The 15,651-nt window shown below is 37.1% G+C and overlaps 1 protein-coding gene across 1 annotated transcript; it reads right to left on the bottom strand.

Annotated features, from left to right (window-relative positions):
- Window positions 1–5,766: 5,766 nt before the first annotated feature.
- On the bottom strand, window positions 5,767–6,109 carry LOC122039741. Its single transcript, XM_042599204.1, has one exon. It carries the CDS (start codon window positions 6,071–6,073, stop codon window positions 5,795–5,797), a length of 279 nt encoding a protein of 92 aa, XP_042455138.1. The 5' UTR covers window positions 6,074–6,109; the 3' UTR covers window positions 5,767–5,794.
- Window positions 6,110–15,651: the final 9,542 nt, after the last annotated feature.

The following is a 15,651-nucleotide window of genomic DNA, read 5'->3' as shown; positions in this document are numbered from 1 at the left end:
CTCTTATTTATAGGTTCTATACCCACCTATACCCACCTTCTATACCCACCCAATAGGGGCTGGCCAAGCTAGCTTGGGAACAAGCTAGGGCCAGCCTAGGTATAGATTGGGTGGCCCCCTAGCTTGAACCCAAGCTAGTGGGGCGACAAAATAAATTAAAAGGAATTTTAATTTTAATTTTTATTATGTGGAAGAAATAATTTATTAAAGAGAATTTAAATTAAAATATCTCTTATAAAAGATCTACAAAAGATTAAAGAAAGAAATTAGATCTCTTTCCTTATTTATAGATTGGTGAGATATTTTATTTTCTCTTTAAAATTATTCACATGTTGATAAAATTAAAATATAGAAATTTCCTTTTATCAACCATGAAGAGATTTTTAGAGAATTTTATTTTAAAATTTCCGGAAACAAATTAGGAAGTTTTAATTGTTGATTGAAACTTGTCCATTTGTTCTCCAATGATGTGACCGCAATGTAGATTTAATTGGAAAATTTTATTTTATTTTTCTCAATTAAATCATGTCAAGGAAATGAGGAAATTTTATTGTAATTAAATTTCCTAATTTTAAACCAAGAATATAAAAGAAGGTGAGGTGCCTTGAGAGATACAACTATTATTTCTCTCCCTCTTTTGTTCCTTGGTGGTGGCCATCCTCTCCTCTCTTCCTCTTGTGGTGGCCGAACCTCTCTCTCCCTTGGAGCTCTTGTGGTGGTCGAATACTATTGGAGAAGAAGAAGAAGGAGAAAGCTAGCATCTCTTGGAGCTTGGTTAGTATTTTGGTTTTCTCCTTGGTGAAGTTTTCCTTTGTGGCGAACCTTGCAGGAGAAGAAGGTGGTTGGTGGTTTCTCATCTCGGTAGATCGTTGCCACACAACGTCCGAGGATAGAAGAAGAATACGGTAGAAGATCAAGAGGTTTTCTACAAGGTATAACTAGTAATTTTATTTCCGCATCATCTTAGTTATTTATGGAAATAATACCAAATACAAAGCTTAGAATTTTGAATATGTTTTTCGATCTTTGTGTTCTTGTGTTTTTCTTTCCTTGTGATTTGATTGTTCTCTTTGGTTAACCTAAAGTTATTTTAGGAAATTAAATATTAGCTTAAAGGTTTTGTCTAGTGGTGGTGGTTGCTCCCATATCCAAGAAGGTCATGTGCCTCGCAGCACTGGAACCAATTATGGAAATTAATATTTAATGGAATTAATAACAAGTAGACTTGGGTCAATGTAAAGTTCAGCAGAGATCCAAGTCAAAACCTAAAAGAACAAATAGATTAAGTTTTGGATCAAATGTGTTAAGTTCATGCGATCCAATTTAATTTAAAGAACACTGGTAGCTCGGAAAGGTTCAGACCTTTGTACAAAATTTTTATGCAGTGGAACCTATAGGTTTTCGAGTAGCAACCAACAATTGGTATCGAGCTAGGGTTTTGCCTCCGTGTATTTGGTATTAGGTTAATTATGTACATAATTTAGGCGGGTTAATAGTAGGATGTGCTAACTTTGTGGATGCAGGATCCAACTATTATGGCTTTTAGTTATTATGTGTGTGATTGGACCCTTGGACATGTCAAGGGCATTTATATGTGTGTGCATGATTGTATCAAAATACGGTAGGAGTTGTATTTAGTTTTATTAGGATTTTATTTTGATCTAGATACATGTACATTCCTTTTATGGAATATAGGATCAAAATGTAAAATTCTATTTATCGCGGATCGAATATTGCAAAGCGTGGAACCTTCTAAGGACCAGGGGGCAGAACTAGGAGCAAGATGGATCTGATGACTAGACCAGCGTGATGTCAAATATGGCGGCGACTTGGGATGACAACAGGAGGACATTAGAGATAAAAGCCAATAGTTGAAAATTAGATTTTCTATTTATTGCTTTTATATTGTCTTTGTGTGTATGTGTTAGTTTACATGCTTAGTAGGCTAGCATAGTTAAAATTCCTCATTTATAAATAACTAAGTGGGAGGTTTTTAAATAAATCCCATGGTCTCCATTCTTGGTTTGTAAGTGATGCAAAGCTTGCGCGTTGGCTCGGAGTGTCTTCCTCCATAACGGATGAGCTTGTTTGTGGATCACTAGAGCAGACTTCCATTTTGGATGACTATAGGAAGTTAATTGTGTGATCTTCCCCAACGGAAGGGCATAATCTTATTAATGAACTTAGTGTCAAGTAATGGTATACACTTAGACACATCTAATAGTAAACTGCTATTATTTGTGTGACCAAAGACACCAACTATTAATTTTATTTATCAAAAGTTAGGTTGACAAGATAATAAAATTAATGGGATAAACCCTCCTTTTTACAAATGTTGAATTTGTATATCCACGTGGCATACGAAATTCACGGTGTTTGAGGTGTTAATTTAAAATAGTATTGTTTGAGGAATTAATATTATTCTAAATTTAGAGTTCTGACCAAAGTTATTTGATTCTTAGGATGTCTTTCAACCCTGTCCATCATACTTCAGAATAGACTTCTGACCAAACTAGATTGGATTGGAGAAACACGGACATTGTTCTAAAGCTATTTGTCTGTGCCCGATTCTATTGGTGAATCTACAGGAGATTGAATATCATAGGAAATGGGTAAGCGCAGATGAGATGGCGGTGTTACATTTTGGCTTCAATGTCAAATGTATTGCAACATCATCAAGATTTACCAACAGCCTATGATATTATGAACAATCTCAAGGAACTCTTTGGTAGGATAGGGCTTCTAGGCAAGAGCCATGAGAAAGATAATGGCGACCACCATGCAAGAGGTACTCTGTAGGATCATATCCTAAAGATGATGGCTTATCGAGCAGATCTGAGATCCTTGGAGGAGAAAGAGAAACCGGATCGATATGATCCTCAAACCTACCTAAGTTTTGGCGGTTCGCTTGAACTATAATATGAATAAGAGGTTTATTCATTAGCGGAACTCTTGCGGAACTTAAAGTGGGAAAGTTATTTCGTCACAATGCTCAAATTCACTATCTTGAAAATGGTTCACTTCTAAAAGGAAAGAAGAAGAAACAATTTGGTTCAAAGAAAGTGAATAAATCTCAGTCTGGATTTAAAGTGGAATGAAGAAGCGAGAGCAAGTGCTTCATTTAGTGGTGGGACATTGGGAAGTTGTCCTCGTAGGAACTAAAACAAAGGTATATCTCATACTCTAGTTGTTGAAACATGTTTAGCGGTATTATCTACCGGTGTGTGTAGTCGGGAGCCGATCATGTCTGCAATTCCTTGCGGGGTTCCAGAAACGGCGACTATCGAAATTATCGTCTCATGGGCAATGCTACTAAGGTGGCGTCTGGGAGACGTCTACTTATCTTTAGTAGAAATAGAAATTTGATTTTAGAAATTATCTTTATGTACCCGGTTTTAGAAAGAATTAATTTCAGTTTCTAAACTGTTTTAGATGGATATTCAGTTTCTTTCAAGAACGATGTAGTTATTAAAAGAAATAAAGTGATTATCAGTTACGGTGCATTAGTTGGCAATTTGTATACTTTAAATCCAATTTCTTCCACAAAGCAAAACATGGAAATTTATAACTCATCTTCTAACTCTAATAAGAGAAAAGAACCTTGAGAATGAACCAAGCATATCTTTGGCATCATTGACTTAAGTAGGATTCAGAGGCTTATAGCCGATGGACTTTGAGTTCATTTGAGTTGGAAAATTTTCCAACTGTGAATCTTGCTTGGAGGTAAAATGACCAAGGCCGTTCAAGGCCAAGGGTATAGAGCCAAAGAAGTGTTAGAGTTGGTTCATTTGTGTGGTCCTATGTCCGTCCGGGCAAGAGGAGGTTTTGAATATTTTGTCTCTTCAGACGATTATTCAAGATATGGATACATTTACCTAATGCTACAAAGTCCGAGTGCTTTGATAAGTTCAAAGAATACAAGGGCGATGTGGAGAAACGACTAGGTAAAGTATCAAGACACTATGATCGATTGTGGTGGCGAATACCTCTTAGGAGTTTAGGAATTACTTATCGAGGGATTCAATCCCAATTGTGCACTGGAACACCCGGAATGGTGTAGCGAACGAAGGAAGGACTCTTATGGAGATGGTTAGATCAATGATGAGTTATTCAGTACAATTCGTTTTGGGGATATGCTGGAAACAAGAGTAATCGTTGAACTTAGTACCTTCTAAATCGGTTTCTACTCCCATAGAATTGTGGAATGGGCGGCCCGATGTAAGACATATTCGGTTTAGTAGTCCAGCACATGTCTTTGAAACCAGATCTTGATAAGTTAGAATTCCGTCTGAAGTTCGCGTGTTTGTAGGATATCCCAAAGGAAAGGCGAAAGGTGGTTTATTTTATAGTCTAAAGACCGGAAGATCATTGTTAGCACCAATGCCCGCTTTTTAGAAGAAGACTATATAATGGATCACAAGCCCAAGTAAGAAAAGTTGTTTTAGAAGAACTTAGAGAGGACATGTCTACTTCAGTACTAACCGTACAAGATGAAGTACCACAAGAGACCGCAACACGTGTCACACATGATACACAACCACGACGGTGCCTCGTCGTAGTGGGAGGTTGTAAAGGCATTAAAGATTCATGTTTTGGAGAGTCTTCGACTTGATCCCGGCAAACATGAACTGATCCACTAACATGACGAAGCACTCCAAGATATAGATGCAAAGAGCAATGAAAATGAATTCTGAAATAGAGTCTATGTACTCTAATAAAGTCTGGAGCTTGTAGAACCACACGATGGTGTAAAAGCCGTTGGATGCAAGTGGATCTACAAAAGGAAAAGAGGAAGGTAGAGACCTTCAAAGCTAGGCTTGTTGCGAAAGGGTACACAGAAAGAGGGAATCGATTATTAGGAGACCTTTGGTGGCCATACTTAAGTCTATCCGGATACTCTTATCCATCGTTGCTGGATTATTAGATTTGGCAAATGGATGTCAACACGGCTTTCCTTAATGGAAGTCTTGAAGAGAACATTCATATGAAGCAACCAAAGGGTTCATTGAAAAGGCAAAGAGCATCTAGTGTGTAAGCTCAATCGTCCATTTATGGATGAAGCAAGCTTTAAGGTCTTGGAACATCCGTTTAATGAAGTAATCCAGTCATGGATTTATTCAGTGTCCGGATGAGTCTTGTGTATACAAGAAGTGTAACGGAACGTGGTGGTATTTCTTGTACTATCGTGAGATGATATTTTGTTAATTGGCAACAATGTCAAGGTATTATCGTAAGGGTATGGTTGTCCAACAATTTGATATGAAGGACTTAGAGTGTGTGCACATTCTTGGGATCAAAGTGATAAGGGATCGCAAAAAAGAATGTTGTGTCTGTCCTAAGCTTCATATATAGATACAATCCTTGCTCGTTTTAGTATGCGAGGATTCCAAGAAAGGTTTCTTACCTTTAGGATGGAATAGCTCTATCTAAAGAGATGTCTCCAAGACATCAAAGGAGATAGAAGACATGAAAGTTGTTATGCTTGGTTTGTAGGAAGCCTTATGATGCAATGCTGTAGAGACACGATATTTGTTTCTGCGTGGGCATGGTCGCAGATCATCGGAGTAACCTGGACAAGGACATTGACTCGCGATAGCATATATTAAAGTACCGAGAAGGACTAGAGATTATATGCTAATTTACCAAGCAGACGATTTGATCACCTGGTTCTGAGGATTAAGATTTCAATCAGATAGGGACAATAGTAAGTCTACATCGAGCATGTGTTTACTTTGGGAGGTGGAGCCATTTCATGGAGAGGAGTGTTAAAGGAATTAATGAGCTGTTTCCTCCTCTACGGGCAATTTGAGTTTCTACCCGGTCCTCCGTAGTAGAAGTGCTGCCCCCATTCGCCATTGTTTCCGTTCTGCACGTCGTAGCAGTTCGACTGCTCCGTGAAGGCACCAACCCCGGTCGGAGCCCTCAGATTGTTCGATCCGTCGACTATCTGAATGTTCCTGAAGTAGCTCGCTTTGCTGTACCCTTCTTCAGGGAAGTGGCCGCTGCCCATCTCAGTCGAAGTGTGCTCGCCGTCCGGCTCCGAGTTCACCACCTCCCCGCCCCATTCGATCATCGATGCACTGTCGGCCAGGTACGAGAAGAGGAAAGAAGGACACTTAGTCATTAGTATAAGTGGGAGATTGTTGGAGTGTATCTTGAAAGCCTAAGCTTTGTAAACATTCATTATGAATAAAGAATCACATTTGGTCAAATTATCTACATTTGTTTGTAGTTGTTCAATTAATTTATATTGAAGATAACATAGCATGTGGTGTCACATGGAAGATAATGTTATCAAGACCTTATAAATTATAAAGAGCTCGCGACGACCAAAATGGAAAGGAACAAATCATTAGAAGGTCGTAGGTAATTGGTATCATTTTATCTTGGTGTATAATTACACTAGTACACTTAGAGTGTATTGAGAGGACCATTTGAGGTCGTTTCTTTTATATCTTGACTTTATAAAGGAACAAAGACCTCTATTATTATGGAAGTGTGTGCTTCTAATCCTAATAATAACAAGCATATATATTTGATATTTATTTCTTTAATTTATCAAAGGGTGAGATTTAGTTCGATGAATCAATAAGCCTGATAAGTTGGGAAATGATATCACTTATAGTGTATGTTGTTGATTATAGAAGGAAACTGTGTCCTAGAGATACTAGGTTGATAATGTCCCCAAGAGGAGCTCATAAGGATTGTCATGTTAAACCCTGCAGGTGGACTTAGTCCCAGTGACGATAAGGTTGAGTGGTACTACTCTTGGACTTAGATATTAATTAAATGAGTTGTCAGTAACTCACTTAATTAGTGGACATTCGATATCTTAAACACAGGGAGACTAACACCCTCATAATAAGAAGGAGCCCAAAAATGTAATTTGGGATTGGTGCGGTAGTTCAATGATAGTTCTCTAGTGGAATGAATTATCATTGATAAAATTAAGTTGTGTGTTCGGGGCGAACACGGGATGCTTAATTTTATCAGGAGACCAAAACCAATTCCTCCTCTCGGTCCCTATCGTATCCTCTTATTTATAGAGTTCTATACTCACCTATACCCACCTTCTATACCCACCCAATAGGGGCCGGCCAAGCTAGCTTGGGAAACAAGCTAGGGCCGGCCTAGGTATAAGATTGGGTGGCCGGCCCTAACTTGAACCCAAGCTAGTGGAGCCGGCCAAAATAAATTAAAAGGAATTTTAATTTTAATTTTTATTATGTGTAAGAAATAATTTATTAAAGAGAATTTAAATTAAAATATCTCTCTTATAAAAGATCTACAAAAGAATAAAGAAAGAAATTAGATCTCTTTCCTTATTTGTAGATTGGTGAGATATTTTATTTTCTCTTTAAAATTATTCACATGTTGATAAAATTAAAATTATAAAAATTTCCTTTTATCAACCATGAAGAGATTTTTGAAGAGAAATTTTATTTTTTAAAATTTCTGGAAACAAATTAGGAAGTTTTAATTGTTAATTGAAACTTGTCCAATTTGTTCTCCAATGATGTGGCCGGCCAATGTAGATTTAATTGGGGAATTTTATTTTATTTTTCTCAATTAAATCATGTCAAGGAAATTGAGGAAATTTTATTATAATTAAATTTCCTAATTTGCCTAGGCCAAGGAATATAAAAGAAGGGGTGAGGGTGCCTTCAAGAGATACAACATCTATTATTTCTCTCCCTCTTTTGTTCCTTGGTGTGGCCGGCCATCCTCTCCCTCTCTTCCTCTTATGGTGGCCGAACCTCTCTCTCTCCCTTGGAGCTCTTGTGGTGGCCGAATACTACTTGGAGAAGAAGAAGAAGGAGAGAAAGCTAGCATCTCTTGGAGCTTGGTTAGTATTTTGGTTTTTCTCCTTGGTGAAGTTTTCCTTTGTGGCCGAACCTTGCTTGGAGGAGAAGAAGGTGGTTGGTGGTTTCTCATCTCGGTAGATCGTTGCCCACACAACGTCCGAGGTTAGAAGAGGAATACGGTAGAAGATCAAGAGGTTTTTCTACAAGGTATAACTAGTAATTTTTATTTCCGCATCATGCTAGTTATTTATGGAAATAATACCAAATACAAGAGGCTTACGTTCTAGAATTTCGAATATGTTTTTTCGATGCTGTGTTCTTTTGTTTTTTTCTTTTCCTTGTGATTTGATTGTTCTCTTTTGTTAACCTAAAGTTATTTTAGGAAATTAAATATTAGCTTTCTATAAAAGGTTTTGTCTAGTCGGTGGTGGTTGCTCCCATATCCAAGAAGGTCATGTGCCTCGCCACGTCAGTACTGGGAACCAATTATGGAAATTAATATTTAATGGAATTAATAACTTAAGTAGACTTGGGTCGAACGTGTAAAGTTCCTCAGGAGATCCAAGTCAAAACCTAAAAGAACAAATAGATTAAGTTTTGGATCAAACGTGTTAAGTTCCACAGGCGATCCAAAATTTAATTTAAAAGAACACATGGTAGTTAGGAAAAGGTTCAGACCTTTGTACAAAATTTTTGTACAGTGGAACCTATAGGTTTTCCGAGTAGCAACCAACAATGAGCTCCTCTTGGGGACATTCTCAACCTAGATCACTAGTGATCCTGTCCGAACGCTGACTCAACGGACGCTGGGCACGTGGTGCTCTCCGATTTGCTGATATAGATCTCTGGCTAGTCGTACGAAGCTCCGGCGAACCTGCACAAAAGTCAGGCCGGGAAGGGGTTCCCGGCGGCGACCCCTCCGACGCTCAAATCAGGCAAGCAAGTAGTGAAAAAAGGTGGCTTCAAAGATGTCTCACGCGTACCTCCGGCGAAGTATGAGGCTCTTTATATAGCATGGTGAAAGAGCTCCTGCACGTCCACCGAGGTGCATACGTGTCCGTAGCCCATACCTCGGTATGTGTCTGTCAGAAAGCTTACCTGATGCCATACTGCTACAGTCCCAGCACGTCGTCGATGGGACAACAGAACACCCCGTTGTCAGACTTGTAGTACGGCCTTGCCATAGGGCTTGACAACTGTCATAAGATGTTCTTATCCCTCTCTACTGATCACAGGCCAGGGCGTCTGGCCAGCCGGCTGGACGGGAAGTCCATCCGGACGGCCCTTATCTTAAGTGCTGGCCGGACGGAGCTCACATCCCGTCCGGCCTGAAGTTGGCATCGATATACTGGGGATATTTTTGGTAGGATGCCATGTGGGGACTGTAGCAGTGTCACCTTCTATTAGGCTTTCCGCTCGGCTCTTTGCTACTGTTTAATTGAGCGTCGGAACCCCTGTTGGTTGCTACTCGGAAAACCTAGAGGTTCCACTGTACAAAAATTTTGTACAAAGGTCTGAACCTTTTCCTAGCTACCATGTGTTCTTTTAAATTAAATTTTGGATCGCCTGCGGAACTTAACACGTTTGATCCAAAACTTAATCTATTTGTTCTTTTAGGTTTTGACTTGGATCTCCTGCGGAACTTAACACGTTCGACCCAAATCACCTTAAGTTATTAATTCCATTAAATATTAATTTCCATAATTGGTTCCCAGTACTGATGTGGCGAGGCACATGACCTTCTTGGATATGGGAGCAACCACCACCGACTAGACAAAACCTTTTATGGAAAGCTAATATTTAATTTCCTAAAATAACTTTAGGTTAACCGAAAAGAACAATCAAATCACAAGGAAAAATAAAACAAAAGAACACATCATCGAAAAACATATTCGAAATACTAGAATCGTAAGCCTCTTGTATTTGGTATTATTTCCATAAATAACTAGCATGATGTGGAAAGGAAAAATTACTAGTTATACCTTCTAGAAAGACCTCTTGATCTTCTACCGTATTCTTCTTCTAACCTCGGACGTTGTGTGGGCAACGTTCTTCCGAGATGAGAAACCACCAATCACCTTCTTCTTCCTTGCAAGTTTCGGCCATCAAAACATCTTCTAGGATGAAGAGGTTCGGCCACCACCACCATGCTCCAAGGGATGCTAGAAACGAGACTTGCTTTCTCTCCTTCTTCTCCTTCCTTGATCCGGCCACTAACAAAAGCTCCACCAAGATATAAGTTTCGGCCAACAAGAGGAGAGGAGAGAAATAGGGCCGACCACACCACCAAGGAAAAGAGGGAGAAAAATAGAATAGAGTCGTTAGTTTTGAAGCCTCCTCTACCCCCTCTTTTATAATCCTTGATCCTGGCATATAAGGAAAATTTAATAAAAATTTCCTTAATTCTTTTTCCATTGAAAAGGAAAAATTATTTAATTAAAATAATTTTCTTTCTCAATTTTATTTGGCCGGCCACATAAAAGCTACAAACAAAAAGAGTTTTAATTAATTAAACTTCCTAATTTGTCTCCAGAAATTTATAAAATTTCTTCAATAATTTAATCCCTTCATGATTGGTTTATAAAAAGAAAATTTAATAAATTAAAATCTTTCTTTTAAACATGTGGATAAAAAGAAAGTTATCTCTAAAAATTAAAATCTCTTTTAATCTACAAATAAGGAAAGATATCAAATCTTTTCTCAATCTTTTGTAGAAACTAATAAAAGAGAATTATTAATTTTTAAACTTTCTTTTAAATCATGAACATGGTTAAAAAGGAAAGTTTTCTTAAAATTTAAAATCCTCCTTTAATCAACAAATAAGGAAAGATTTCAAATTTTAAACTCTCTTTTAAACATGTAGATGATTTACAAATAAGGAAAGTTTTTACCAAAAATTAAAACCATCCTTTTAAACTACAAATAAGGAAGGAGATTAATCTCTTCTCTTAATCTTTTGTAGAAAACTATAAAAGGAAATTTTTAATTTTTAAACTCTCTTTTAAAATCATTATATCCACATAAGAAATAATTTTAACAAAAATCCTTTTTAATATTCTAGTGGCCGGCCACCTAAGCTTGGGACCCAAGCTTTGGTTGGCCACCTACATGGCTCATCCACTTGGTCTTGGTCGGCCCTAGCTTGGGTTCCAAGCTAGCTTGGCCGGCCCGATTGGATGGGTAAGAAGGTGGGTATGCGGTGGGTATAAATCTCTATATACTAGAGGCTACGATAGGGACCGAGAGGAGGAGTTGGTTTTGGTCTCCCGATGAAATTAAGCATCACGTGTTCGCCCCGAACACATAACTTAATTTCATCAATAATAATTCATTCCACTAAAGAACTATTATTGAACTATCGCACCAATCCCAAATTACATTTTGGGCTCCTTTTTATTATGAGTGTGTTAGTCTCCCTGTGTTTAAGATAACAAATGTCCACTAATTAAGTAAGTTACTGACAACTCGCTTAATTAATATCTAGCTTCAAGAGTAGTACCACTCAACTTCATCGTCATGTCGGACTAAGTCCACCTGCAGGGTTTAACATGACAATCCTTATGAGCTCCTCTTGGGGACATTCTCAACATAGATCACTAGGACACAGTTTCCTTCTATAATCAACAACACACACTATAAGTGTATCATTTCCCAACTTATCGGGCTTATTGATTTATCGAACTAAATCTCACCCATTGATAAATTAAAGAAATAAATATCAAATATATGTGCTTGTTATTATATTAGGATTAAGAGCACACACTTCCATAATAACTGAGGTCTTTGTTCCTTAATAAAGTCAGTATAAAAGGAACGACCTCAAATGGTCCTACTCAATACACTCTAAGTGTACTAGTGTAATTATATAGTTAAGATAAACTTAATACCTAATTACACTACGACCTTCCAATGGTTTGTTCCTTTCCATCTTGGTCGTGAGCTACTGTTTATAATTTATAAGGAACCGATAACATGATCTTCTGTATGTGACACCACACACCATGTTATCTACAATATAAATTAATTGAGCAACTACATTTATCATAAATGTCGACATTTGACCAATGTGATTCTTATTTCTAGATAAATGTTTATACCAAAAGCTAGGCTTTTAGTATACACTCTAACAACCCCGACTTCTGTCGGGGCGACTTTTGGCATCGGCTATTCACCGGTCGGTCGGCCCCTCCTTCTCCGATCAGCCACCTGGGCATTTGACTCCCGCGTGGCATTGACCCCTCAGAATGGGGGTCCCCTGTTCTAACCGCCGGATCAACTAGGACACAGTTTCCTTCTATAATCAACAACACACACTATAAGTGATATCATTTCCCAACTTATCGGGCTTATTGATTTATCGAACTAAATCTCACCCATTGATAAATTAAAGAAATAAATATCAAATATATGTGCTTGTTATTATATTAGGATTAAGAGCACACACTTCCATAATAACTGAGGTCTTTCTTCCTTTATAAAGTCAGTATAAAAGAAACAACCTCTAATGGTCCTACTCAATACACTCTAAGTGTACTAGTGTAATTATATAGTTAAGATAAACTACTACCTAATTACACTACGACCTTCCAATGGTTTGTTCCTTTCCATCTTGGTCGTGAGCTACTGTTTATAATTTATAAGGAAACGATAACATGATCTTCTGTGTGTGACACCACACACCATGTTATCTACAATATAAATTAATTGAGCAACTACATTTATCATAAATATAGACATTTGACCAATGTGATTCTTATTTCTAAATAAATGTTTATACCAAAAGCTAGGCTTTTAGTATACATCCTAACAGAAGGTGGGTATAGGTGGGTATAGTACTCTATAACTAAGAGGCTACGATAGGGACCGAGAGGAGGAATTGGTTTTGGTCTCCCGATAAAATTAAGCATCCCGTGTTCGCCCCGAACACACAACTTAATTTTATCAATAATAATTCATTCTACTAGAGAACTATTATTGAACTACCGCACCAATCCCAAATTACATTTTGGGCTCCTTCTTATTATGAGTGTGTTAGTCTCCCTGTGTTTAAGATAATGAATGTCCACTAATTAAATGAGTTACTGACAACTCACTTAATTAATATCTTAGTCCAAGAGTAGTACCACTCAACCTTATCATCATGTCAGACTAAGTCCACCTGCAGGGTTTAACATGACAATCCTTATGAGCTCCTCTTGAGGACATTCTCAACATAGATTACTAGGACACAGTTTCCTTTTATAATCAACAACACACACTATAAGTACTATCATTTCCCAACTTATCGGACATTTTGATTTATCGAACTAAATCTCACCATTTGATAAGTTAAAGAAATAAATATTAAATATATGTGCATGTTATTATATTAGGATTAAGAGTACACACTTCCATAATAACTAAGGTTTAATTCTTTTATTAAGTCAGTACAAAAAGAACTTACCTAAATGGTCCTACTCAGTACACTTAGAGTGTACTAGTATAATTTATTAGTCAAGACAAACTAATACTTAATTACACTACGACTATTCTAATGGTACGTTCCTTTCCATCTTAATCACGAGCAACTGTTTATAATTTATAAAGAACCGACAACATGATCTTCTATGTGTGACACCACACACCATGTTGTCTACTATATAAATTAATTGAACAAATTACATTTAACAAATAAATGTATATATTGACCAATGTGATTCCTTTATTTCAAAAATAAATGTTTACAAAAGCTAGGCTTTTAGTATACACTCTAACACCGGGAATATGGAGCACATCAATGAGAGTTAGCTCCTTCCCAGACGTTATTTGTTCTTTTAGGTTTTGACTTGGATCTCCTGCGGAACTTAACACGTTCAATCCAAATCACCTAAGTTATTAATTCCATTAAATATTAATTTCCATAATTGGTTCCCAGTACTGATGTGGCGAGGCACATGACCTTCTTGGATATGGGAACAACCACCACCGATTAGACATAACCTTTTAAGGAAAGCTAATATTTAATTTCCTAAAATAACTTTAGGTTAACCGAAAAGAACAATCAAATCACAAGGAAAAGAAAAACATAAGAACACTACATCGAAAACAAATTCTAAATACTAGAATCGTAAGCCTCTTGTATTTGGTATTATTTCCAAAAATAACTAGTATGATGCGGAAAGAAAAAATACTAGTTATACATTTTAGAAAGACCTCTTGATCTTCTACCGTATTCCTCTTCTAACCTCGGACGTTGTGTGGGCAACGATCTTCCGAGATAAGAATCCACCAAAGCACCTTCTTCTCCTTTCTTCAAGTTTCGGCCAAGCACAAAGCTTCCAAAAGATGAAGATCTTTTTCCACCAACCAAGCTCCAAGGGATGCAAGAAACAAGACTCCTTTCTCTCCTTTTCTCCAAGCTAGACCCGGCCACTTCTATGCCTCCAAGAGATGATGAAGTCTCGGCCACAAGAAGGAGAAGAGAGAAGGAGAAGGGGAACCTCTAGGGGCCGGCCACACCAAGGAAGAAAAGAGAGGAAGAAAAAGAATAGAGGTTGTTCACATGAAGGCTCCTCTACCTCCTCTTTTATAATCCTTGGTTTTGGCAAATAAGGAAATTTTAATAAAAACTTCCTTAATTCTTTTGCATGAAAAGGAAAATTTTATTTAATTAAAAATAATTTTTCTTCTCCAATTTATTTGGCCGACCACCTCTTTCCCCAAAACAAGGAGAGTTTTAATTAAAACAAAAATTAAAACTTCCTAATTTGTTTCTAGAAATTTATAAAAATTTCTCAAATAATTTTAATCCCTTCATGATTGGTTAATAAAAAGAAATTTTATAAATTAAAATCTTTCTTTTAAACATGTGGATAATTTCCAAAAGGAAAGTTATCTAAAAATTAAAATCTCCTTTTAATCTACAAATAAGGAAAGATATTAAATCTTTTCTTAATCTTTTGTAGAAACTAATAAAAGAGAATTATTAATTTTTAAACTTTCTTTTAAATCATGAACATGGTTAAAAAGAAAAGTTTTTACCAAAATTAAAATCAACCTTTTAATCTACAAATAAGGAAAGAGATTTAGCTCTTCTCTTAATCTTTTGTAGAATCTTATAAAAGGAAAGATTTAAATTTTTAAACTCTCTTTTAAATCATGTTATCCACATAAGAAAATTTTAAAAAATAAAAATCCTTTTATTTTAATTTGGGCCGGCCACACCAAGCTTGAACCCAAGCTAGGGTCGGCCACCTTGAATCACCCATGAACCAAACTTTGGTCGGCCCTAGCTTGGTCTCCAAGCTAGCTTGGTCGGCCCCTATGGGATGGGTAACAAGGTGGGTATAGGTGGGTATAGTACTCTATAATTAAGAGGCTACGATAGGGACCGAGAAGAGGAATTGGTTTTGGTCTCTCGATAAAATTAAGCATCCCGTGTTCGCCCCGAACACACAACTTAATTTTATCAATAATAATTCATTCCACTAGAGAACTATTATTGGACTACCGCACCAATCCCAAATTACATTTTGGGCTCCTTCTTATTATGAGTGTGTTAGTCTCCCTGTGTTTAAGATAACAAATGACCACTAATTAAGTAAGTTACTGACAACTCACTTAATTAATATCTAGCTCCAAGAGTAGTACCACTCAACTTCATCGTCATGTCGGACTAAGTCCACCTGCAGGGTTTAACATGACAATCCTTATGAGCTCCTCTTGGGGACATTCTCAACCTAGATCACTAGGACACAATTTCCTTCTATAATCAACAACACACAGTATAAGTGATATCATTTCCCAACTTATCGGGCTTATTGATTTATCGAACTAAATCTCACCCATTGATAAATTAAAGAAATAA

The sequence above is a fragment of the Zingiber officinale genome, chromosome 2A, assembly GCF_018446385.1.
Source record: "Zingiber officinale cultivar Zhangliang chromosome 2A, Zo_v1.1, whole genome shotgun sequence".
Classification (NCBI taxonomy): domain Eukaryota; kingdom Viridiplantae; phylum Streptophyta; class Magnoliopsida; order Zingiberales; family Zingiberaceae; genus Zingiber; species Zingiber officinale.
This window is presented reverse-complemented; position numbering and strand designations above follow the sequence as displayed.

Coding starts and splice junctions, on each gene's coding strand:
- LOC122039741 (XM_042599204.1), bottom strand. CDS start 6,073: ATGATCGAATGGGGCGGGGAGGTGGTGAACTCGGAGCCGGACGGCGAG.